Raw genomic sequence first — 23617 nt, forward strand, 5'->3', positions numbered from 1 at the left:
GGTTGGCACCGAAATGAATTGGTTGTTCTGGTGGATAACCTGTGCAGGGTATGGTGGACTCCTGTGTACAGGTTTTCTTAAAACCGTTTCATCTGCGTTTTGTGGATTGGCAGGCACTTTGCATTCCATCTCATGGCTCGTAGACAGAATCGGATTTTTCTCAGTTTCCAAAACCTATGCAAATGTGCACTTCCAGACCCCCCCCCCCAAATCTGCCAATTTCCTCACAAAATGTGCATTTTCGCGCCTTAATTTATGGGGAGACATATGCGTTCTTGGTCAGGTGTTTTTTAAAAAATGTATTTTTTGAAATTGTAAAATTCCAGAAACGAAAAGAAACGAAAAAGTCCACGGAATCCAATATTTTGGAGATAGGGTTCAGCACTTAGGATAGCTCTCTTTAGAGTTCTGACTGAAACCCAGAGCAGTTCCACAGCTCCCCTGGCATCAGAGCCCCCAGCCCCCACTGGTTCTGTTAGCTCAAGGGCTGATGGGAATTGCAGTCCCAAGATTATGGCAACCAGCTTGATTGATAACTGGCAAATAGAGGGAGAAAACGTGGAGGCAGTGACAGACTTTGTATTTCTGGGCGCAAAGATCACTGCAGACGCTGACTGCAGCCAGGAAAACAGAAGACGTTGACTTCTTGGGAGGAGAGCAATGACAAATCTTGATAAAATAGTTAAGAGCAGAGACACCACACTGACAGCAAAGGTCCGCATCGTTAAAGCAATGGTATTCCCCGTAGTAACCTACGGCTGCGAGAGCTGGACCATAAGGAAGGCTGAGCGAAGGAAGAGAGATGCTTTTGAACTGGGGTGTTGGAGGAAAATGCTGAGAGTGCCTTGGACTGCAAGAAGATCACACCAGTCCATACTCTAGGAAATCAAGCCAGACTGCTCACTTGAGGGAAGGGTATTAAAGGCAAAACGGAAGTACTTTGGCCACATAATGAGAAGACAGGATACCCTGGAGAAGATGCTGATGCTGGGGAAAGTGGAAGGCAAAAGGAAGAGGGCAAGATGGATGGAGGATATTCTGGAGGTGACAGACTTGACCTTGGGGAAGCTGGGGGTGGCGACGGCCGACAGAAAGCTCTGGCGTGGGCTGGTCCATGAAGTCACGAAGAATAAACAACAAAGGTTCACTACATTTTGGAGTGGGGCTAAATAGCTTGTTCCCCCTTGCCTGACCATTTTGTTTTTTCTTGTAGGGAGTAGGAAAAAGGGGAAAGAATGGCCTGAAATCTAAAACATATACACTTAAAACACATAATTTTAAAAGTCCTTAGCGCAGACGGAGGCCCAGATTAATCACCAAAGAAAGAAGTTTTAGCCTGCTTCCGAAAGCCCACCAAGGAGGGAGCCAGTCTAGCTTCCCCGGGAAGAGAGTTCCAGAGCACTGGAGCAGCCACCGAGAAGACCCTGTCCCATGTTCCCACCAGGCGCGCCTGTGAAGATGGTGGGACTGAAAGAAGGGCCTCTCCAGAAGATCTCAAAGCAAGGGCAGGCTCCTAAGGGAGAATACGGTCTTTCCGTATTGTAGAATACAATACAATGTTGCAGAATTAAATGGTTTGATAATGGAATGTTTAAAACCCACAAAATGGAATGATGGTTGTGTGACTTTATATGGCTTTTTTTTAAAAAAAAAAGAAAAGAAAAAAAAGGTTGTAATCTTATATACCAATTTACTTGGGAGTAAGCCCCATTGAACTCAATAGGACTTACTTCTGAGTAAACTTGCATTTCTTATTTATTTATTTATTTATTACATTTTTATACTGCCCAATAGCCGAAGCTCTCTCATTTCTTGCCTTTTATGGCTCCAATCTTTGTTTTATTTTTCATCCGCCTGCTCCAACGTGTTGAACCACAACTCCCATCACCCCCAGCCAGCTGGCTGGGGGTGATGGGAGTTTGTAGTCTAACACCTCCGGAGGGCGCCACGTTGGAGAAGGTAATTAGTTATACTGTAAAGCTAAACTACATTTCCCAGAAGCCTCCAGGTTCGCTAGCTCTCTCTCTCTCTCTCTCTTCCTTTCCCAGGAACCTTTGCTCTCCGTCCCCCTCCCTTCCAACCAACGCAGCCTCTTCCCGCGAGCGTTCCGCAGCCAATCTGCTCGCAGCGCCGCTACCGAACCGCATTCCCCAGCCGCCATTGCGCGCCCCGCTCCCAACCTCCCTTTCCGAACCGCCGCTGCCCCTGCCGCTTCTGGGAAACGTAGTCCCCGATGGCCAACTCCGCCTTGAAACCGACGGGCCGGGTGGACGGAAAGAAACTACGACTCCCAGCGTGCCCCACTGAAGAGCTAGAAAGCGCCGGGGCAGCCATTTTGTTTTCGCCCGATTGCGCCTAAGATGGCGTCGTGGGGAGCAATAGGCTGAAGGTTGCTGGTGCAGCTGCCAGGCAGGAAGGAGGAGGCTGCGTTGCTAGGCTACCAGGCCACAAGGCCCCTGCTAGGCCTTGATAGAGAGACACAGGCACACAGCAGCCGCCTTTGCCTGAGCCCCCAAAGCTATTTGGGGGCTTGGGACAGGGGCTAGCCCAAGAGCAGCCCTGCTGGCCCATGGGGACAGGGTGGCCCCCGTGCCCAGCGCCCCCACCATGGACCTCCGCCTGGCAGTGTACAACGCCGCCCGCGAAGGGAAGCTGAAGCTCCTGCAAAAGTTGCTGGGCAGCCGGAGCCGCGAGGAACTCGAGGAGCTGACGGCGGGGCCCGGCGGCGGGGAAGGGGCCGGGGGCACCCCGCTGCTCATCGCCGCCCGCCACGGCCACCGAGAGGTGGTGGAGTACCTGCTGGACCACTGCGGCGCCCGGGTGGACGCGGGCGGCTCGGTCAACTTCGACGGGGAGACCATCGAGGGCGCACCGCCCCTGTGGGCCGCCTCGGCCGCCGGCCACTTGGACGTGGTCCGCAGCCTGCTGGAGCGGGGGGCCTACGTGAACCAGACCACGCTCACCAACTCCACCCCGCTGCGGGCGGCGTGCTTCGACGGGCACCTGGAGATCGTGCGCTACCTGGTCGGGGAGCGGGGCGCCGACCTGGAGGTGGCCAACCGCCACGGCCACACCTGCCTGATGATTTCCTGCTACAAAGGGCACTCGGAGATCGCCCGCTACCTCCTGGAGAGAGGGGCGGACGTGAACCGCCGCAGCGTCAAGGGCAACACCGCTTTGCACGACTGCGCCGAGTCGGGCAGCCTGGAGATCTTGCGGCTGCTGCTGGGCTCCAAGGCGCGCATGGAGAAGGACGGCTACGGCATGACCCCGCTGCTGGCCGCCAGCGTGACCGGCCACACCGCGATCGTGGAATACCTCATAGAGGGGGCGCTGGGGGAGCAGCCCGAGGCGAGGCAGGAAGCCGGCGAGGCGGGGTGCGAGGAAGACGAAGGCGGCCGGGCCCAGGTTTACTGCACCCGGGAGGCGGCGGTGGAAGCGTTGGAGCTCTTGGGCGCCACCTTCGTGGACAAGAGGCGCGACCTCCTCGGGGCCCTCAAGCACTGGAGGCGGGCGATGGGCCTACGCCACCAGGACGGGCGATACCTCTCCAAGCCCGAGCCTCGGCAGTTGGTGCTGGCTTACGACTACTCCCGGGAGGTGAGCACCATGGAAGAGCTGGACTCCTTGGTGACCGACCCGGATGAGATGCGGATGCAAGCGCTGCTGATCCGGGAGCGTGTCCTCGGCCCGTCCCATCCGGACACCTCGTATTACATCCGCTACCGGGGGGCCGTCTACGCCGATTCGGGCAACTTCGAGCGCTGCATCAACCTGTGGAAATACGCGCTGGAGATGCAGCAGGGCAACTTGGAGCCGCTGAGCCCCATGACGGCGAGCAGCTTCCTGTCCTTCGCCGAGCTCTTCTCGTACGTGCTGCAGGACCGCTCCAAGGGCACCCTCGCCACCCAGCTGGGCTTCTGCGACCTCATGGGGGTGCTGAGCAAAGGCGTCCGCGAGGTGGAGCGGGCCCTGCTGCACCGGAAGGACCCTGTGGCCGACTCCGCCCAGTTCACCAAGGCGTTGGCCATCATCCTCCACTTGGTCTTCCTCCTGGAGAAAGTGGAGTGCGCCCCGGAACAAGAGCACCAGAAGCGTCAGACCATCTACCGCTTGCTGAAGTGCAGGCCCCGGGGCCGGAACGGCTTCACCCCGTTGCACATGGCGGTGGACAAAGACACCACCGCCGTGGGCCGCTACCCGGTGGGCAAGTTCCCCTCCCTCCACGTGGTCAACCTCCTTTTGGAGTGCGGCGCGGACCCCGACAGCCGCGACTACGACAACAACACGCCGCTGCACGTGGCCGCCCGGAACAACTGCCCGCTCATCATGAGCGCCCTCATGGAGGCCGGGGCCCACATGGACGCCACCAACGCCTTCAAGCAGACCGCCTACGAGCTCTTGGACGAGAAGCTGCTCACCAAGGCCATGATGCAGCCCTTCAATTACATCACCTTACAGTGCCTTGCGGCCCGAGCGCTGGATAAACACAAGATACCCTACAAGGGGTTCATCCCGGAAGAGCTGGAAGCCTTCATTGAACTCCACTAGAAGGAGCCACGGCAGCCTTTCCCGGATCTCAATAAGGGAACGAGGAGGGGGGGGGTTGGACTGGGACTCACGGTCTTCTTGCAATCTGCATTTTAAAAGCTTGCATTTGCGCTGGGTCGGGTGATGCAGCCTCTCTCCCTTTAGCCGCCCCCGTTTACAAAAGTTCCTGGCTGTTCTTTGCTCCACCCAGGACTGGCACCAACACCCGGCATCGACGGCCAGTTGCCAAGGCCCCGTCATTTTGGCAGATGTTTGCCCTGAGTCCCCCTTTCTTTCCACACACCCCTGACCTGGCACGCCAAGCAGCTACATTTAGTCACTCTTTAGCGTTTCCCAGAAGAACCCCCCCTCCCCAATCCCAGCCTAGCCTGACCTCGTAGGTGGCAGAGTCCTCTGCCAACCAGCACTGAGAGCCCAGGGGGCAGGCAGCCTGGGACCCCACACCCTCGAAAGAACACGCGCGAATTCTTGGCTCCGCTTCCTGAAATTTAGCCGGTTGGAGCTGCAACGTTTTGCACCCTTTCCTTTCCCTCTCCACTTCTCCTTGAAAACCTAGGAGCAGAAGTGAGGATTTAAGGAGGCAACCCCCCCCCCCCCCGCGGACAGTCTTAAAAGTTGCTCTTTCCTCTTTTTTTGCGGGGGGTGGGGGGGGCTCAGCTCCGTAATCAGCCAGAGAGGACGGGTTGCCCGCTGCTCAACGGAAAGCGATTTAGTTGCTGCTTGCACGGTTGACCAAGCCGAGTGCGGTTTGATTGTGTTCCCGAGTTTGGTTTCTTGTTTTGAACGGCCACATATCGCCTGCGAAGATTTTGCCGCCTGTTTTAAAGATTGGTGGATGTTTGCTTGTTTTCTTTCCAGTCCAGCATGTACGGCCCTGAAGTCAGGTCATCCCAATCTCTTATTTCCTGGCCTCCAGAAAAGAGAGATAGGGCAGCATTTTTGATTACGTTTGCAGACAAGAACGGGACTCCTTTAAAATGAGTGAAAGATGATCCTATACGTCGTAGCCTAAGGTGACCCTACGGAAAGGAGAACCGGGCTCCTGTGTCTTTAACAGTTGCGCAGAAAAGGGAATTTCAACAGGTGTCATTTGTATGCACGCAACACCTGGTGAAATTCCCTCTTCATCACAACAGTTAAAGCTGCAGTAGCCCTCTTGACCAGATACAAAACAGGGCAGGGCTCCTACAGCTTTAACTGTTGTGATGAAGAAGGAAAGTTGCAGGAGCTATACTAGAGGGAGCAGATACAAAAGAGGGCAGGGCTCCTGCAGCTGTAACTGTTGTGATGAAGAAGGAAAGCTGCAGGAGCTATACTAGAGTGAGCAGATACAAAAGAGGGCAGGGCTCCTGCAGCTGTAACTGTTGTGATGAAGAAGGAAAGCTGCAGGAGCTATACTAGAGTAAGCAGATACAAAAGAGGGCAGGGCTCCTGCAGCTGTAACTGTTGTGATGAAGAAGGAAAGCTGCAGGAGCTATACTAGACTGAGCAGATACAAAAGAGGGCAGGGCTCCTGCAGCTGTAACTGTTGTGATGAAGAAGGAAAGCTGCAGGAGCTATACTAGAGTGAGCAGATACAAAAGAGGGCAGGGCTCCTACAGCTGTAACTGTTGTGATGAAGAAGGAAAGCTGCAGGAGCTATACTAGAGTGAGCAGATACAAAAGAGGGCAGGGCTCCTGCAGCTGTAACTGTTGTGATGAAGAAGGAAAGCTGCAGGAGCTATACTAGAGTGAGCAGATACAAAAGAGGGCAGGGCTCCTGCAGCTGTAACTGTTGTGATGAAGAAGGAAAGCTGCAGGAGCTATACTAGAGTGAGCAGATACAAAAGAGGGCAGGGCTCCTGCAGCTGTAACTGTTGTGATGAAGAAGGAAAGCTGCAGGAGCTATACTAGAGTGAGCAGATACAAAAGAGGGCAGGGCTCCTGCAGCTGTAACTGTTGTGATGAAGAAGGAAAGCTGCAGGAGCTATACTAGAGTGAGCAGATACAAAAGAGGGCAGGGCTCCTGCAGCTGTAACTGTTGTGATGAAGAAGGAAAGCTGCAGGAGCTATACTAGAGTGAGCAGATACAAAAGAGGGCAGGGCTCCTGCAGCTGTAACTGTTGTGATGAAGAAGGAAAGCTGCAGGAGCTATACTAGAGTGAGCAGATACAAAAGAGGGCAGGGCTCCTGCAGCTGTAACTGTTGTGATGAAGAGGGGATTTCACCAGGTGCTTCATGCATATAAACGATACCTGCTGAAATTCCCTTTTCTATACAACTGTTAAAGATACAGGAGCCCTGTCCTCCTTTTCATAGGGTCACCCTAAAGTAGCTCCATCCTTTTAGCAGAAATATTTTGGGAGATTCAGGTCATTTCTTGTGGGTGTTTGTGTCTTCTAGAGCGGCTAATGCCTGGGTCAGCTCCTTCTGTGCAGCCACTTCCTGTAGTCAGGGATGGGCAACCATGGGGTGGGGGGCATTCTGGGGGCCATTTTCACCCCATGGACCACCCCTTGCAGGCTGCCGTCTGGGGTGCTGGAAAAATTATTATTATTTTTCAAACAGCCATTTTAGCACTACAGGGCACTAAACTGGTCAAATTGTGCTAGTTTTGAAGCTACCTTTGACCCTTTTAGCACTCCACGAAAGCATCAAATAGAGCTCTAAAACAAGCAAACTCATTTAGCGCTAATCTGGTCATTTTAAACAAATATTCCCGCCCCCCCCTTTTTTCTTCTTTTTTTCTGCCAAATACAGCCATGGCTGCACATGGCGCTAGTGAAGTTACTGAACGAAGTTGGGAATGCTGATTTTAAGACCCCCCGGGAAACAGAAGAAGCCGTCTCCAAAAGTGTGTGCCGCCTTGGGTGTGCGGCCTCTGCCCCTGTGGGCTCCAAACCAAATCAAGGGCACCCCCTACATGCACACACACACACAGTCTCACCCCAAGAAGAAGCGTCTGCAGCCGGCAGGCTTGACATATTCCTCAGCCGAATTGATTCCTTTTAGAGTCCCGTTCTCAGATCTGTGAAGAAGAAAGAGCCAGGCGTGACGTGTTGTTATGTTTGGAATTTAGGCTGTATCTTAAAAGGGAAAGGGTGGTGGTGAAGTTTTAGATTGTGGGTGGAGGACTAGTGAAGTTGGCCGTGGAATGACTTTGGTCTTCACTTCGGTGAGGTTCTCTTGAAGGAGGAACCCCCTGTTCCAGAGCATACACCGCCATGCTCCAGCAAACCACGGGCACAGTTGCAGAGAGGCGCGCATGAGCGGAACCACGGCCTGCAGTGTTTTGGAGGGCAGTTACCAGCGGTCACAACATCTCCTGGCTCCTAACCTCACCGGTGTTCTTTTGCCGCTTGTTATACTAGGGTGACCCTGTGGAAAGGAGGACAGGGCTCCTGTATCTTTAACAGTTGTATTGAAAGGGGGATTTCAGCAGGTGTCCTTTGTGTGCATGCAGCACCTGGTGAAATCCCCTCTTCATCTCAATAGTTAAAGCTTCAGGAGCCCTTGCCCTCTTTTGTATCTGGTCAAGATTGCAGAGCTCCTGCAGCTTCATAGAGTCATAGAATAGCAGAGTCGGAAGGGGCCTACAAGGCCATCGAGTCCAACCCCCTGCTCAATGCAGGACTCCACCCTAAAGCATCCCTGACAGATGGTTGTCCAGCTGCCTCTTGAAGGCCTCTAGTGTGGGAGAGCCCACCACCTCCCTAGGTCACTGGTTCCATTGTCGTACTGCTCTAACAGTCAGGAAGTTTTTCCTGATGTCCAGCCGGAATCTGGCTTCCTTTTACTTGAGCCCGTTATTCCGTGTCCTGCACTCTGGGAGGATCGAGAAGAGATCCTGGTCCTCCTCTGTGTGACAACCTTTTAAGTATTTGAAGAGTGCTCTCATGTCTCCCCTCCATCTTCTCTTCTCCAGGCTAAACATAGAATCATAGAATCATAGAATAGCAGAGTTGGAAGGGGCCTATAAGGCCATCTAGTCCAACCCCCTGCTCAATGCAGGAATCCACCCTAAAGCATCCCTAACAGAGGGTTGTCCAGCTGCCTCTTGAATTACTCTAGTGCGGGAGACTCAACTGGTGATGAAGAAGGAATTTCGCCAGGTCCTGCATGCGTACAAAGGACACCTGCTGAAAATCCCTTTTCAATACAGCTGTTAAAGATACAGGAGCCCTGTCCTCCTTTCCATAGGGTCACCCTGGTTACATGGTCTTTGAGCCCTCTCAGCTCTAGGAGGTGGCTGGTATTTGCTAGGAAGGGAGTGAGCCAAGGCAAGGAAAGACACCAGCGGCGTTTCACCGTCAGTAACAGATCCTTCCGTCACCCAAGACTGATTTGGCAAATGCTGTTTGGCTCGTTGGCGCCTTAGGTGGGGTTTAGAGGTTAACCCCAGTTCCATGTGATCCACCAAGTGCGTTTACCACGCAACTCAGCGTACACTGGGGGAGGACTCCAGGGTAGGTAGGAGTCATCTGAATCCATCTTCGTTCTTTGTCATTTAGGAGCTCAGGTGAACGCACGGCGCGAGTAGGCAGGCAAGGTGAAGGGCATCCCCGCTACCTCTGCGTTGGCCGCCGAAAGCGCAAATCCAGTTTGGCTCCAGTTGGATGCGGCCGCAAAGGACTTCGGTACGTGAGCGGAGAAGGTTAGCGCCGGAGGAGAAGGGGGCGGAATACGCAGAGAGTTTTGAAAGCCCTTGGGCAGTGCGCCGTGCGCTTCTCCGCACAGCCGGGCTTCCCTGAATGTGCCTTTCAAATCTTTCGGACTTCCACTCCCATCAGGCCCAGCCAGCATGCCAATGGTCAGGAATTCTGGGAGTGGTTCTCCAACAAGTTCTGGAAGGCACCAGGTTGGGGAACGCATCAGCCAAGAGCTGTACTGAACCGTAAGCCTCCACAATATATATATATATATATATTTCCCCTGGGCGGTCTTTGAGGAATGCCATTGCTGTTTTAGTTTTTTGCAGCGTTAAAAGCAAACAACCGTTTGAGAGTCCGATTGATAAAGCCCCGGTTTCAGGTGGCGGGTTTCGTTGCGTGTCTGCGTGTGCTGCTTTCGTTTCCGCTGCGAAGGGAAAGGGCGTAATTCAGCGAAGGTTGGGCGGAAACGTGACCTTGCAGAAGCGGAATGTGTAAAAATTTGTGAGCTGACACTCCTGACTTGGAAGAAATAAATGGAGACTTCAAAAAGAAAAGGGGGAAAGAACAAGGAGGGGAAAAAGAAAGTCTTGCTGCTAAAAACACAAATCCTCCTCAGTGTCTTTTTATTGCATGTGGGATTGGGGGGGGGAGGCGTTTGCCTTCCCCAAACTGGGGCAAAACGCAACGTAAACCCTACTTAAGAGTAGAAATAAAAGGAATTTATTTCATGGCTCACTTACGTCCCATTCGTTTTAATGGGTTTACTCCAAGCAGGACTTACGGTGGATTTTGCCCCTGCTGACCTGCAGTTGTGTTGGGCTACAATGCCGACTGGGAATGATGGGAATTGCAGTCTGAGATGCTGGGGGGAGGGCAGGTTGAGGAAGGTGGCTTTATGGGAATGGAGATTCCTTTGCATGGGGGTGGTGGTGGGTGGAATACGCATTTCTCCAGATCTTCGTATCCGTGGAAAAGCAGGATACAGACAGACAGACAGAAGCGCCTTGCAGAATCAGAACAAGCGTCCATTTAAAGCGCCATCCTAGGTTTGTTTAGACCGGAAAAGGTCCTACAACTCCCAGCATGCACCAGCCAGCTATGACCTCTATATGTAGACGACTTTGTGTGGTCAGAGGAAGGCAACCAAGGATGATCAGGGGTCTGGAAACAAAGCCCTATGAAGAGAGGCTGAAAGAATGGGGCATGTTTAGCCTAGAGAAGAGAAGATGGAGGGGAGACATGATAGCACTCTTCAAATACTTGAAAAGTTGTCACACAGAGGAGGGCCAGGATCTCTTCTCGATCCTCCCAGAGTGCAGGACACGGAATAACGGGCTCAAGTTAAAGGAAGCCGGATTCCAGCTGGACATCAGGAAAAACTTCCTGACTGTTAGAGCAGTACGACAAGGGAACCAGTGACCTAGGGAGGCGGTGGGCTCTCCCACACTAGAGGCCTTCAAGAGGCAGCTGGACAACCATCTGTCAGGGATGCTTTAGGGTGGATTCCTGCATTGAGCAGAGGGTTGGACTAGATGGCCTTGTAGGCCCCTTCCAACTCTGCTATTCTATGATTCTAAACATGCATAGGATGGCACCTTGAATCTTGTACTACGATAGACTTTGAGATGTCTTTCAGATATGGCACTCATCCTATCAGCGGATTCAATGAAAGAAAGACATAATTGCTACAGCACGTCCTTCCAGGGCCCTCTTAGCCCTGGTGGGCCTAAGCGTCCGTGCAGCAGCATGTTTGAAGTGTCTTCCACCCGGTCCAATATTGCCTGTGCTAAGTGGCAGCCTGGTTGCAGGGTTTCTAACAGGGGACATTTTCCTAGCCCACCCTGGAGGCGCCAGGGTGCTTCTCCAAAATGGTATTCAGCACCTGGGCTGAGAGAACCCTGAACCCCGTTTAAGGGGCAGAGACAAACACTTTGAATTAAAGGAGCACGGTGCCTCTGAGCACACGCCGAATGCAAGAATTCAGTACCGAAAGGGAGCTTCTAGAACGAGCCTTTTATTGAAGACGTGAACCGCCCAGAGAGCTTCGGCTATTGGGCAGTATAAAAATGTAATTAATTAATTAATTAAGAACAAATGAAGAGCCCTGATGCTGGATCAGACCAAGGGTCCATCTAGTCCAGCACTCTGTTCTCACAGTGGCCAACCGGCTGTCGACCAGGGACCCATAAAGCAGGACACGGTGCAACAGCACCCTCCCACCCATGTTCCCCAGCAACTGGTGCACACAGGCTTACTTCCTCTGACCCTGGAAGTAGCACACAGCCATCAGGGCTAGTAGCCCTTGATAGCCTTCCCCTCCAGGAATTTTCCAGTCCACTTTTAAAACCATCCAACACACACACACACTTTAAACGCTCAATTAAGCATCTCTGCTGAGAAATGTCTAATTAAGGTGCTGTGTCTCCTAACTCTGACGATGGAGGTCTGGAAGGGTTTCTTCCAGTTTATCCAATCTCTTCCAAGCAAATTCATTTACGGCCATAACTTGTGGAAGTGATTAACTCTGTGCTGTGTGAAGAAGGCCTTCCTTTTACCTGTCCAAAATCTCCCACCCATCAGTTTCATGGGCTAAGGACCTCGTTGGGTTCTAGCATTATGCGACAGAGAGAAAAATGCCTCCCTCTCCGCATTCGCCATACGACGCATAGTTTTGTATACCTCTGTCCTGTCTCCCCGTCAGCCTCCGTTTTTCCAAGCTGAACAATCCCAACTGTTGTCACCCTCCCTCGTAAGGGAGATGCTCCAGCCCCTAGATCATTTTACTTGCCCTTTTGTAAACTTTCTCCAGCTCTACAACATCTTTTTTTTAGGTGCGATGACCAGAACTGCACACTATTCTAAGTCTGGTCACACCATAGATTTGCCTAAGGGCCATTGGATCGATGTCGCCGTCCTTAGACCATTGGGCACTCGTACCTTTTTCAGGCCACCTACTGGTGCCAGATCTTTTAGGCCTCCCCAGAACAAGACCTGTGCAATAGGAGGAACAATATCCTTTATCAGAGCAGCTTTTTATTGCTTCCCCCCCCCCAAAGAGTGTGGCAAACTTACACAGTGATCGCGGCACACATGTTCACATTCAAGTACAACGTTTAACGGATCGTATCACAGTAAATTCTTAAGAGATGCATGTTCCGGTTACCTCCGTATTCAAAGATCAGACCTTCTAAGTCCCTGGACTCTTGTTGGTTGACGTTGGTGGAACAAGATGGAGTCGTCCTGCCCCCTTGACATAACGCAACCCTTTTTATTCTGAATGATGACTAATTGGGGATTTAAATCTTCACCTCCCGCCTTAAAAAGTTAAAAGCGTGCGGGGTCAACTTTTAAATGTATTTGGCTTGATCAGGGATGGAAAACCAAAGAGAGACGATATCTTCTCAACAATATCCAGCGTTTTACATCTTTTCCCCTACTCTAAAAAAACAACAAAAACAAATCCCAAATCCCCTTCCCTTTCCCCATACCGAAGTTGATCCCCAAACCTGTTGATCATTTTGGTTTCCTCTCTCCCAGCTCTGCAATGCCCTTTTAGGGACAGGGCGTGCGGAACTGATTTTACTTGTATATTATTATTATTTTTATTATTTTTATAAGGAGCTCCATCACACCGGGGGAAACACGCTCCCTACCATCGCTTCTCCGTCCATGTTTTCATTCCTCAGTTACTTCGGGGAAGTACCCAAAGAGCATGAGGCCCATTGAGTCCACTGCTCTAATGGCGCTACTTCTCCTGCACACAGCAAGAGAGAGCAGCAATTCCGAGTTTAAAAATACATCGGACTTAACCACGGGTTTTTTTGTCGTGCGAGGAAGGCCAGAAGGGGCGGAAGGCACGCGGGAGGCAGAAAACATCATGGGAGGGACCTGAGCAAACTTCATGAGTGCCCAGTAACGAGCAGGCAATAAAACGCTCATTGGATGGAGCTTAAGGACTTGATAATCAAGGGGGCATTTTCAAGTCTTACATCCGCCAGTCCTCGCCAGCCTCTTGACCGTCGGTGCCTAGCACCGCATTGGTCCTCTCCACTTGCATGTGGTTGTAGTCTCCGATTTGAACCATTTGGGCGTGCTGGATGATGAGATGGGGCTGAGGACCACCTGACATGGAGACCATCAGTGGTTGAGTTAGGGAGGGTAGGTCAGGTGCAGGTTGGGGTATCCCAGGAGCAGTGAATGTTGGAGGGGAAAATGGTTGCGGGACGTGACCAGGGGGAACTTGTAATCCAGCAAAGCCCGGTAGGTTGACGTTGAGTGCAGCCAGGCGATGGAGCGCCTGCAGGTAATTGCGTTGCTGTTCCTGCAATCGCTCTCTCTCCTGGATTTGTCTCATCAAACTCCACGCGCGTTTCTTCTCTCGGATTGCTGCCGCTGTAAATGTTTTCTTGACCCTCGTGGCAAAAACGGGCGAGTTCTCGTCCAGCGGCACCAGCCCCGCCAACAGGATGGGCATCTCCGCTCGCTTGATGGGGTTCTCCTTGGGCACGAACGGAATCACCGTGTGGTTCTTCATGAAACGGCTGAAGGAGTCCATCAAGGCTACGTTGGTCTGGTAGGCGCAGAGATGCCCTTTGAAGTTCTCCGTCAGGAGCACAAGCGTGTAGGCTGCGTTGTCCAAAGCGTCCTGGAAGCAGTTGAGTTGGCCGTGCCCGGGGACGAGGAAATCCTCGCTAAATGTTGCCCCGTTGGAGACATCCATGGTCTCCAGCCGCTCCTTCACCCGGCAGGCAATGGCCTCATCTTCAGAGGCGTGCAAGACCACGAAAGTGAAAAAGGGTTGTTCGGCGCATGGCGGATCTGTTGACGAGGGGTCTGCCGAACGAGGAGGAGGAGCAGAGCTTGAAGGAGACTGTCCCCTGGGGCCGGTGCTTTGTGGCGGGGAAGGGGACTCCCCTACACCCCTTTGGAGGTCACCTGCTCCGGAACCGCATCGCGATGTCAATGAGGGTTGCCGATTTGAGGGTACGCTTCCTCCGAGATCCTGCTGTCCCGTGCTTGGGAGTTCCGTGCATTTTACGGGATGCTGAACAACTGCCTCCAGAGGCTGCACAACTTTAACGGGAGTCGGAACCGACACATGGGAATGGCCGCCATAGAAATCAGTGGCCCCCCTTTGGGGGGGCTGCCTGGCTTGTGCGGGGCATTGCACCGGGCTCTCGGGGTAGCAATTGCCCAGCGAGCCAAAACCAGCTCCCTGTTCACCAACAGTCGCTGAGGGACTGGGAGGACTTCCACAGGGGTTGCCAGTCTCGGGGATGCCGCAGTGGTCAACTACGTCGGTGAGGAACTGCCCCGTCAAGGACTGGCTGATCTCTAGGTGGCTGAGAAGGGAGGTTGGGCTGCCGGTGGATCGTAGATCCGAGGGATCCCAGGATGTGTTAATCGGCACGGGAGGAGTCCTTGCTGCCCGAGGCAGAGGCCCCTCTGCGCCGGATCCTGGAGCGCCAAATTGAATGCTCGCCACCGTCAGCATAAAATCCAGCCCGCACTTCTCCTGAGCTTCGTCCGAAAGGCTCTTCAACTTGGCCCCTTGGATGCCGCTCACTTGGTAGGCTTTGAAGGCCTCCTGGTAGGCCCCATCTCGAGTCCGGGGACTGCAGAGTTTCTCGTCTACCAGAAGCGAGTAGATCCGAGCCACGGCCAGTGCCACTCCTGCCTCTTCTGTTGGGGGAATGGGATTGGTCCTGCTTGCTTCACGGCTGCCCCAGCGGCTCCGATAGATACAGGCCGCAGCGGCATCATCCCCAAAAGCCTCCAGGCTCACCCGGGCATCTGCTTCTCGTCTCAGGGTCAACAGGATCATCGCGTGCAGGAGCTGACAGCTCCTTCGGTCTTGCCGCATGCAGCTCAGCTTGTGTTTGTAGCGGATCAGCCGGTCTTCCGGGACCCGGGCTAAGACTCCCAAAATCCCCTCCATGCTCGGGCGTGCCTCAGCGCTCTCTGCCATCTTGCGAAACGGCCGGCAAGGCGATGCCCCAGGGGAAGGGCATGTCATGACCTGGAGTGGCAGCGGTACAGAGGGGAGAGGCTCGACACAGTGCCAAGAGATTTGAGGCTAGGCATGATGAATCATCGACCCTTTCCCAAACAAGAACTCTTTCTCTGTCTTGTTGCTTCGATCTTCACGAATCCTTCCAGGCAGGGCGAGTCTGCCTTCTTTCGTTCGTTTGGTGCTCTGCAGATCTGCAAATTAAAAAGGAGGGGAGGGATATTGAACACAGCTCTAGCAGAGTTTGGGCAACCCACGTGACGGAACGGGATTCAAGATGCAATACTGACTACTCCCGTCAGACCCCCCTAGATGAATTATTCCAGCATCCCATAGACCAGGGGTGGGGAATCATGTTTTCTGTGGGGGGCATTGATCCACAAAGGCTAGCACCAACCATGGCAGGAGCCAGAACCAATGTGGGTGGAGCGACTTCTTCCTTTCCCCATCAGGCTGCGGAGCAGAGGGAGAGAGCTCTACTAGGGCCACACCATCGCCTTTGCTGAAACAACAGCTACCTTTGGCTCTCCCCGCCCAACAATCACCCTGCGCCAGCCATTCCTCCTTGCTCCTGGTATTTTTTCCATCTCCGCTGGTCATTATAGCAAATGTCATTTTGGCGCCCAACTTTGCTGCTGCTGCTTTTTCCTCCTCCGTCCTCATCACTTTTGTGTCGTGGCTTTTTAGATTTCTGAGCCGGAAGGGCAAGGCCTTATCTTTTAAGTAGCCCTGCTCCGCTGTTGTACAAATCTTACCGTCAGGAAGTTTCCCCATCTATTTAATCGAAAGCTAAGTAGCTGTCACTTCTACCCATTATCTCGGGTCCTAATTTCTGTGGCCATGGGAAATAGTTCTTCACCAACTTCCCTGTGGCATCCTGTGATGTACCTGAACACTGCTAACACGTCTCCCCTCAGTCTTCTTTCCTCCAGACTGAACATCCCAAGTTCCTTCAGTCTGTCCTGAAGCCCCTGTATCACCTTTGTTGCCTTTCTCTGAACCTGTTCTAACCCTGTCCATGTCCTGGAAAGGTGGTGCCCAGAATCGTACACAATACTCCAGGTGTGGTCTCACTAGCGTCACGTAGAAAGGAATAAGGACTTTGCACATCTTTGATGCAAGGCTTCTTCTAATGCAGCCCGGAACTGCGTTAGCCTTTCTCACACTGCTGACTCAAGCTCAGCTATAAATTTACTTCCACACCTATATTTCTAACATTCTTCAAATGTGTGTCTTTACGTAGCTGGAAAATGGCACTACACCACACCCACCCAAGAAGGACAGTGGGGGGAATCTTCATCAAATTTGCAGATGATGTAAAACTGGGAGGGGGGCATCTCCCTAAAATCCCCCCCCCCTGTTGCTTAGTTCTGTACTCGTAATCCAAAATTATTCCTCCTCCCACTGCAAATATAAATGAAACGTGTTGGCTGCGTTTCAGAATTTGACATTGAGTGTGTGTCTTTTGTCAACATTACCTTGGAAGGATTTGTTTAGAAAATGAAACACGCCCTGGTTTTAACTCTTTCTGGATGGATTTTAAGGCAATATTAAGTATCACTTTTTAAAATTCTCTATCTAGATGTGTGTGTTTTTACACACACACACACACACACACACACACACACACACACACGCACATTATTGCTGGCTTCTGAGCTCCCTAAAGATAACAGGATCCAGAACTGGTAATATTAAAGTTGACAAGGGGGAAACAAACATTCAAGTTAGTGGAATGTAAATTTTAAATCGTGAAGTTAAAAGGGACCTTGGCGGTCATGTAGTCTGACCCCCTATGCGATGCAGCCGCTGCAATGCAAAGTGCAGCTCTAGCATCCTGGCCCCCCGTCTTCACAGCGGCACTTTGGTGCCATGAGGCGTCGCACTCCCACATTTGCACTCCTTCCTGGCATCTGCACGGGAAGGAACGCAAGTGCGGAGTTGCCGCTGCGCTGAGCGCCAGGAGGGAAGGGGGAAGAACGAGGCAGCCAGATGAGAACGGAGAGAGGGACGCAGGGCACCCGAACCACCTCTCTGACCTCCTTCTGGCTGCTTATTCCTTCCCCCCCCCCCCCCGGTTTTTATTTTTTATTTTATTTACCAGGAGGCACAGGGCTCGTCTGAGCTCCTGGAGGTTCGCCCCCTTCCCTGTCCAGTTAATGGCAACCAGTCAGGGCACCGTCAGCTGTGACACGCCTCCACAGACAAAAAAGTTGGGGTAAGTGCCCGACTTTTTTTCAGCAGAGTTTCCGGGGTTTGCCCCCGGATGGCTTCATAATGGCGGCTGCATCATGTCGATGACGTGCCGCTACTTTGAAGCAAACCCTTTGGCAAGTCAAGTCCCTGGGTGGGTGGCCACCCGGCCTTTGCTAAACACCTCCAGCGAAGGAGAACCCACTGCCTCCTGCTCCACCCTGAAACACTTTACATTCCTTGGCGTTTCCACCCCTTGGTTTTAGTCCTCCCCCTGGAGCAACAGGAGGTCACTCTGCCCCGTCTTCTGCACGCCAGGATTGCAGGTATTGGAAGCCATCTATCAAGTTGGAAGCTGGAGCGTGTTCAGAGGAGGGCAACCAGGATGATCAGGGGTCTGGAAACAAAGTCCTATGAAGAGAGACTGAAAGAACTGGGCCTGTTTAGCCTGGAGAAGAGAAGATTGAGGGGAGACTTGAGAGCACTCTTCAAAGACTGGAAAGGTTGTCACACAGAGGAGGGCCAGAATCTCTTCTCGATCCTCCCAGAGTGCAGGACACGGAATAACGGGCTCAAGTTAAAGGAAGCCAGATTCCAGCTGGACATCAGGAAAAACTTCCTGACTGTTAGAGCAGTACGACAATGGAATCAGTTACCTAGGGAGGTTGTGGGCTCTCCCACCCTAGAGGCCTTCAAGAGGCAGCTGGACAACCATCTGTCAGGGATGCTTTAGGGTGGATTCCTGCATTGAGCAGGGGGTTGGACTGGATGGCCTTGTAGGCCCCTTCCAACTCTGCTATTCTATGATTCTATGCACTCCAGGCATCAAGAGGCAGCTGGACAAGCATCTGTCAGGGATGCTTTAGGGTGGATTCCTGCATTGAGCTGGGGGTTGGACTCGATGGCCTTGTAGGCCCCTTCCAACTCTGCGATTCTATGATTCTAAGTTTCGGAATTACTCTTTCCAACTTGGAACTGGAAAGCTGCACAACTTTTATCCTGTCACCATCGTGGCTACTACTATAGCCCTGATGGGCGAACAGCTAGGCTGTCCGTAGCTGGAGACAGCGGACTTTGGTGGGCCGGGGAGGAAGTGGTGGATATCTCCGGCGATCCTGGGTGCTGGGCGGGCACCGGAGCAACGCCGGGCGGACACAGGAAGCAGCTTAGTACCAGCTCAGCTTCTCTGCTCCCCAAACCTGGTGCCCTCCAGGTGGTTGGGACTTCAGCTCCCATCTGCCCTAGCCAGAATAGCCGTGATGGGAGTTGTTGTCCAAAACATGTCTGAGCGGCTGTCTTCGGTTTCAGGGCAGGGTCTTTTCCTACCTGGAGGTGCCGTGGGACGGGCTTGTCACAGCTCTTCCCCTAACATCAAAGACTCCACTCCTCATAGTTCTGAAGAAAAGCCTGATCGAAATAGGAATCCGGCACGGTCAGACCCCGAGTACACGTCGTTTAGTAGGACCTGATTTGGTCACTGGTCTTTGGACCAAGGAACTGCTTCCCCGTGTTTTGCTAGTTTTATCTGGAGGTGCCATACATTGAACCTTTAGTGTGCAAACAATGCATTCAGCCACAGGATTATTCTCTCTCTCTCTCTGAGCTCCAAATAGCCCAGCTCCCTTTCCTAGAGCTGTGGAGGAACAACCCAGGCCCCTTCTGAGTGTCACGGCTTACCTCGGCCGCCAAAGAAAAGTTGCAGAATTCTGAGCTGGCTTTGGCAGCAGTGCCTCACAGTGCCTGGGAAAGCAGCTTGGCTGGAGGAAGAGGAGGAAGAGGAACTGAGAGGCGGAAGCGTCACTCTCAAAAGACAGAAACCCAGCCAGCCTGTTCCTCCTCCCCCTGACGATGGACAAGGGAGGAGTAAAGCCAACCAAAATAGAGCAGGAAGAAAGAGGATCAAAACGCCACGTGGGTCTCCTGTCTTCAAAGTTCAACTTAAGTTTCTATTTCCTGGCTCGGATGTGACTTCTCAGCCCAGGCTCGGCCAAGCCGGCGGCCTCCAGGTGGGCCGGACTACAACTCCCATGGTCCCCAGCCAGTGCCGGCTGGGAACCATGGGAGTTATAGTCCAGCCCATCTGGAGGCTGCCAGCTTGGCCAAGGCTGGGCTGGAGACTAGCTAACCAAATTCTGAGAGTTCTCGCTGAGACAAACTTCCCAGAATCCTTTTGGGTTGGGGAAACCATAACCCATGGTTTGTGGTGTGGCATCTGGGAACTGTGCTTCGTCCCTCCCCCTCGGGGTTGAGCAGGCCCACCTAACCGAGGGCTGATAACTGAGGGTTTTGCGAACAGTCGTGTAGACGCTACTGATCTGGGCAGGCCAATAAGTATAATTCTAGTGTTCTGTGTTCCTATTTAAATTGGCCCTTTACAGAACCATGAGGACTAGAATTGTCCTCATAGAATTGTCCTCATGGTCCTCATTGTAAAATATTACAATGGCAAAATTGCAGTTCTTGAATTAAAGCGACATCCTGGATCTCCAGGGAGGTTGGGAAAGACCCCCATCAGAAGTCTTGGCAGTCCATGTAGGCTATATGGACTGATGCCCCAACTTGGGGTAACGCTAATTTCTGTGTTCCTAATGCAGCAAAATGATTGGATATTGTGGTGTGCGCACAGGGCTCCTTGTGCTTCCCTTTCTTCTGAATTGCCCCTTTTATTATGAATTGCTTCTTTCAGGGATTGCCCCATTTATTACGAACTGTTTCTTTTATGAATTGCTCCCTTTATTATGAATTGCTTCTTTCAGGAATTGCCCTATTTATTACGAACTGTTTCTTTTATGAATTGCCCCCTTTATTATGAATTGCTTCTTTCAGGAATTGCCCCATTTATTACGAACTGTTTCTTTTATGAATTGCCCCCTTTATTATGAATTGCTTCTTTCAGGAATTGCCCCATTTATTATGAACTGTTTCTTTTATGAATTGCCCCCTTTATTTTGAATTGCTTCTTTCAGGGATCGCCCCATTTATTACGAACTGTTTCTTTTATGAATTGCCCCCTTTATTTTGAATTGCTTCTTTCAGGGATTGCCCCATTTATTACGAACTGTTTCTTTTATGAATTGCCCCCTTTATTATGAATTGCTTCTTTCAGGGATTGCCCCATTTATTAAGAACTGTTTCTTTTATGAATTGCCCCCTTTATTTTGAATTGCTTCTTTCAGGGATTGCCCCATTTATTACGAACTGTTTCTTTTATGAATTGCCCCCTTTATTTTGAATTGCTTCTTTCAGGGATTGCCCCATTTATTACGAAGTGTTTCTTTTATGAATTGCCCCCTTTATTATGAATTGCTTCTTTCAGGAAATGCCCCCTTTACTTTGAATTGCTTTTTATGAATTGCCCCCCTTGATTAAGAATTGTGTCTTTTATTTATTTATTTTATTTATTTATTTTATTTATTACATTTCTACACCGCCCAATAGCCAAAGCTCTCTGGGCGGTTCACAAAAATGAATTGCTCCCTTTATAATGATTGGTTTCTTATACTTCCCAGTTGTTGATTATTTGCTATCAAAATGCCCACTGAACGGTTTGGGTATCTCTTAGGAGCAGATGACGTGGTTGTTCGTCTTTGATGTCCCCCCACGTTCATTCAGCTCATCTGGAGGGCCTGAAGTTGGAGACGGCTACCTTATTCTTCATTTCTGCTGCCTGGCTTCAATCTCGCTGCCTGGTTTGCCTTTGGTACTGTCTCCTGGCTTGTTCCGTGCCTCCTGGTTCCTGTCCCTGTCCCAGCCGTGATGCCTGAGTTAAAATCCTTGCTCAGACGTGATAGGTGAGTGTGCACCAATTCCACAGTCTCAGCCTAACCTACCTGACAGGGTTGTTGTGAGGAGGCTTAAAAGGAGCAGTTATCTCCATGGGTTCCAGTAGGAAGGACACAAATGGGGTAAGTAACTAAATGAAAATACACGTGAGAAAATATTTAGACACGCTTTTTTCTCGCCGGCAATTTGAAGTCGTACAATCGAGGAAGGACTGTACCGCAGGCAGGTTTGACTTAATGGCGAGAAACTTGCATATTTTTTTAAAACACATACACACACACGCTGAGTTTCTGTGCTAAAAAACTTTGCTTGCTGAACACAAGAGCCTCGCTGAACACTCTTTCCCACCCAGATTGGTAAAAAACGACTCCTAGTTGCCTATGGCGAGCAGAAACTACTTCCGGGTGAATAGGGAGAGAAACTTTTTATAAGTGGGCCGTTTTTCTTCTTCTTGGCTGCAAGAGGAGCGTGTAGGCAGGTGGGCTAAGCAGAGGTTTATTCCGGCTAATAAATCTGCATAGATTTCATTACAAGTTTCCTCCTGCTAGACCTGTTTATGTGCTTGAAAACAAGGGAGAAATGCAAGTGTGCCCAAAGAAAAACAGCTTTGTACTACGAAAAACGGAATGAATTACACGAAGGAAGGGAATCTGCATATATTTTATGTTTATTTATTTTTTCCTGCAGGGCAAAGGGAGAGAGACAAGGAGCTACACGGAAGACTTGAACCCGTGCTATTTAGCTCACCGGAGTCCAGCATAGCCAGACACCACCTGTTTCCCTAGAACAGCGGAACAGCGCTGCTTTCGCGCGGCCCCACCTTCAAATCCCTTCTCAAACCGGCCTTTTCCGCTAAGCCTTTCGCTCGAAAACACTCGGCCTTCCATTTGGTTTCCATGCTGAGCTCTGCACTGATGAGGACGCTCGGTTTTCAAGGAAGGGTGAGTTCGGATTCCACTCTGTCCCAGTTCCTTCCGTGGTGGGTTGCAAGAATGGATGACAGAAGCACCACTTGCTTATAGCTAAACAGCCACAGGCTTCACATAAAGGGGCCCGGGGTAGGGGACAATCCGGACGCAGAGTTCTCTCTAACATAAATAAACACCCATCAGCCCAGAAAAGAAAGAGCAGTCCTTGCGCAAGATATCGCTTACTCTAGTTCAATCAGTGCTTTCCAAGCTTGGGGTAGCCGACACATTTTTTGGGTTTTGGTTTCTGAATTAAAACCAGCGCCATGCTGCAGCCCTACACCCGAGAAGAGTTCCTTTTAGAATGTGCAACGACCCGCCCAGGGGTGTCCCGGAGGTGGTGAGAAGAAGGAGCAGGAGACGCCACGGCCCACTTGCTCACTGGCTCTCTGCCTGCTCAGCAAGCAAGTGGTAGCCAGGAGGAAGAGGAAGAGCAGCTGGTGATAATGGCGGTATGGAGGATTTACTGAGGGAGGGCACCCATGGGGGTGCCTTGCCCAAGACCCCTCCAAAACCGGGAGCTGAGAAGCCGGAGAATGAGGAAAAATAATCCAGCAGAGGCTAGATACTTTGTTGCTTTTCTTTGATGGAGCCCCTACTTCGCACTAATGCTTAAATGGGAACATCTTTGCAAGTTCGTTGACGTTTCTCGTTCAAAGCGAACGGCTGCATTTCAGCTGGCTGAAGGGCATTTGTTACAGCTCAAGGCCAAGTTGAAATGGTGCCGTCAGAAGTAAGCCCCGCTGAGCTCAGCGGGGCCTCCTCCCAGGTAACAGCACACAGAGCTGTAGTCATGCCGTGAACGTAATTGTGAGATTTGTGGTTGCCTCGTTTGTTTAGGATGCTGGCATTTTACGACTGAATTTTTTAACCAGAGGGTTACCTCCTTTGAATATGAATTATAGAAAAGAAGTAATATATATCCTGGGTGTGTGGCTATGGCTGCTTCCTTGGGGGCATGGCTATGGCTGCTCCTTGGGGCATGGCTATGGCTGCTTCCTTGGGGGCGTGACTATGCCTGCTTCCTTGGAGGCGTGGCTTTGGATGCTTCCTTGGAAGTGCGGCTATGGCTGCTTCCTTGGGGGTGTGGCTATGCCTGCTTCCTTGGAGGCGTGGCTTTGGATGCTTCTTTGGAAGTGCGGCTATGGCTGCTTCCTTGGGGGTGTGGCTATTGCTGCTTCCTTGGGGGCGTGGCTATGGCTGCTTCCTTGGGGGCGTGGTAACCCAGAGGGTTACCTCCTTTTAATATGAACGATAGAAAAGAAGTAATATATATCCTGGGGGTGTGGCTATGGCTGCTTCCTTGGGGGCATGGCTATGGCTGCTCCTTGGGGCATGGCTATGGCTGCTTCCTTGGGGGCATGGCTATGGCTGCTCCTTGGGGCATGGCTATGGCTGCTTCCTTGGGGGCGTGACTATGCCTACTTCCTTGGAGGCGTGGCTTTGGATGCTTCCTTGGAAGTGCGGCTATGGCTGCTTCT

At 51.7% G+C, this 23617-nt stretch overlaps 2 protein-coding genes across 2 annotated transcripts; one reads left to right on the forward strand and one right to left on the reverse strand.

The window, feature by feature from the left end:
- The first annotated feature begins 2370 nt into the window (after nt 1–2370).
- On the forward strand, nt 2371–5377 carry FEM1A (fem-1 homolog A). The gene has a single exon (XM_063147042.1). The coding sequence runs from the start codon at nt 2608–2610 to the stop codon at nt 4549–4551; it is 1944 nt and encodes a 647-aa protein (XP_063003112.1). The 5' UTR covers nt 2371–2607; the 3' UTR covers nt 4552–5377.
- Nucleotides 5378–12832: 7455 nt separating this feature from the next.
- On the reverse strand, nt 12833–19161 carry TICAM1 (TIR domain containing adaptor molecule 1). Its single transcript, XM_063146904.1, has 2 exons — nt 19063–19161; nt 12833–15386 (listed from the first exon to the last, which is right to left on the reverse strand). Exon 2 carries the CDS (start codon nt 15196–15198, stop codon nt 13168–13170), a length of 2031 nt encoding a protein of 676 aa, XP_063002974.1. The 5' UTR covers nt 15199–15386; nt 19063–19161; the 3' UTR covers nt 12833–13167.
- Nucleotides 19162–23617: the final 4456 nt, after the last annotated feature.

The sequence above is a fragment of the Elgaria multicarinata genome, chromosome 23 (assembly GCF_023053635.1).
Source record: "Elgaria multicarinata webbii isolate HBS135686 ecotype San Diego chromosome 23, rElgMul1.1.pri, whole genome shotgun sequence".
Taxonomy (NCBI): Eukaryota; Metazoa; Chordata; class Lepidosauria; order Squamata; family Anguidae; genus Elgaria; species Elgaria multicarinata.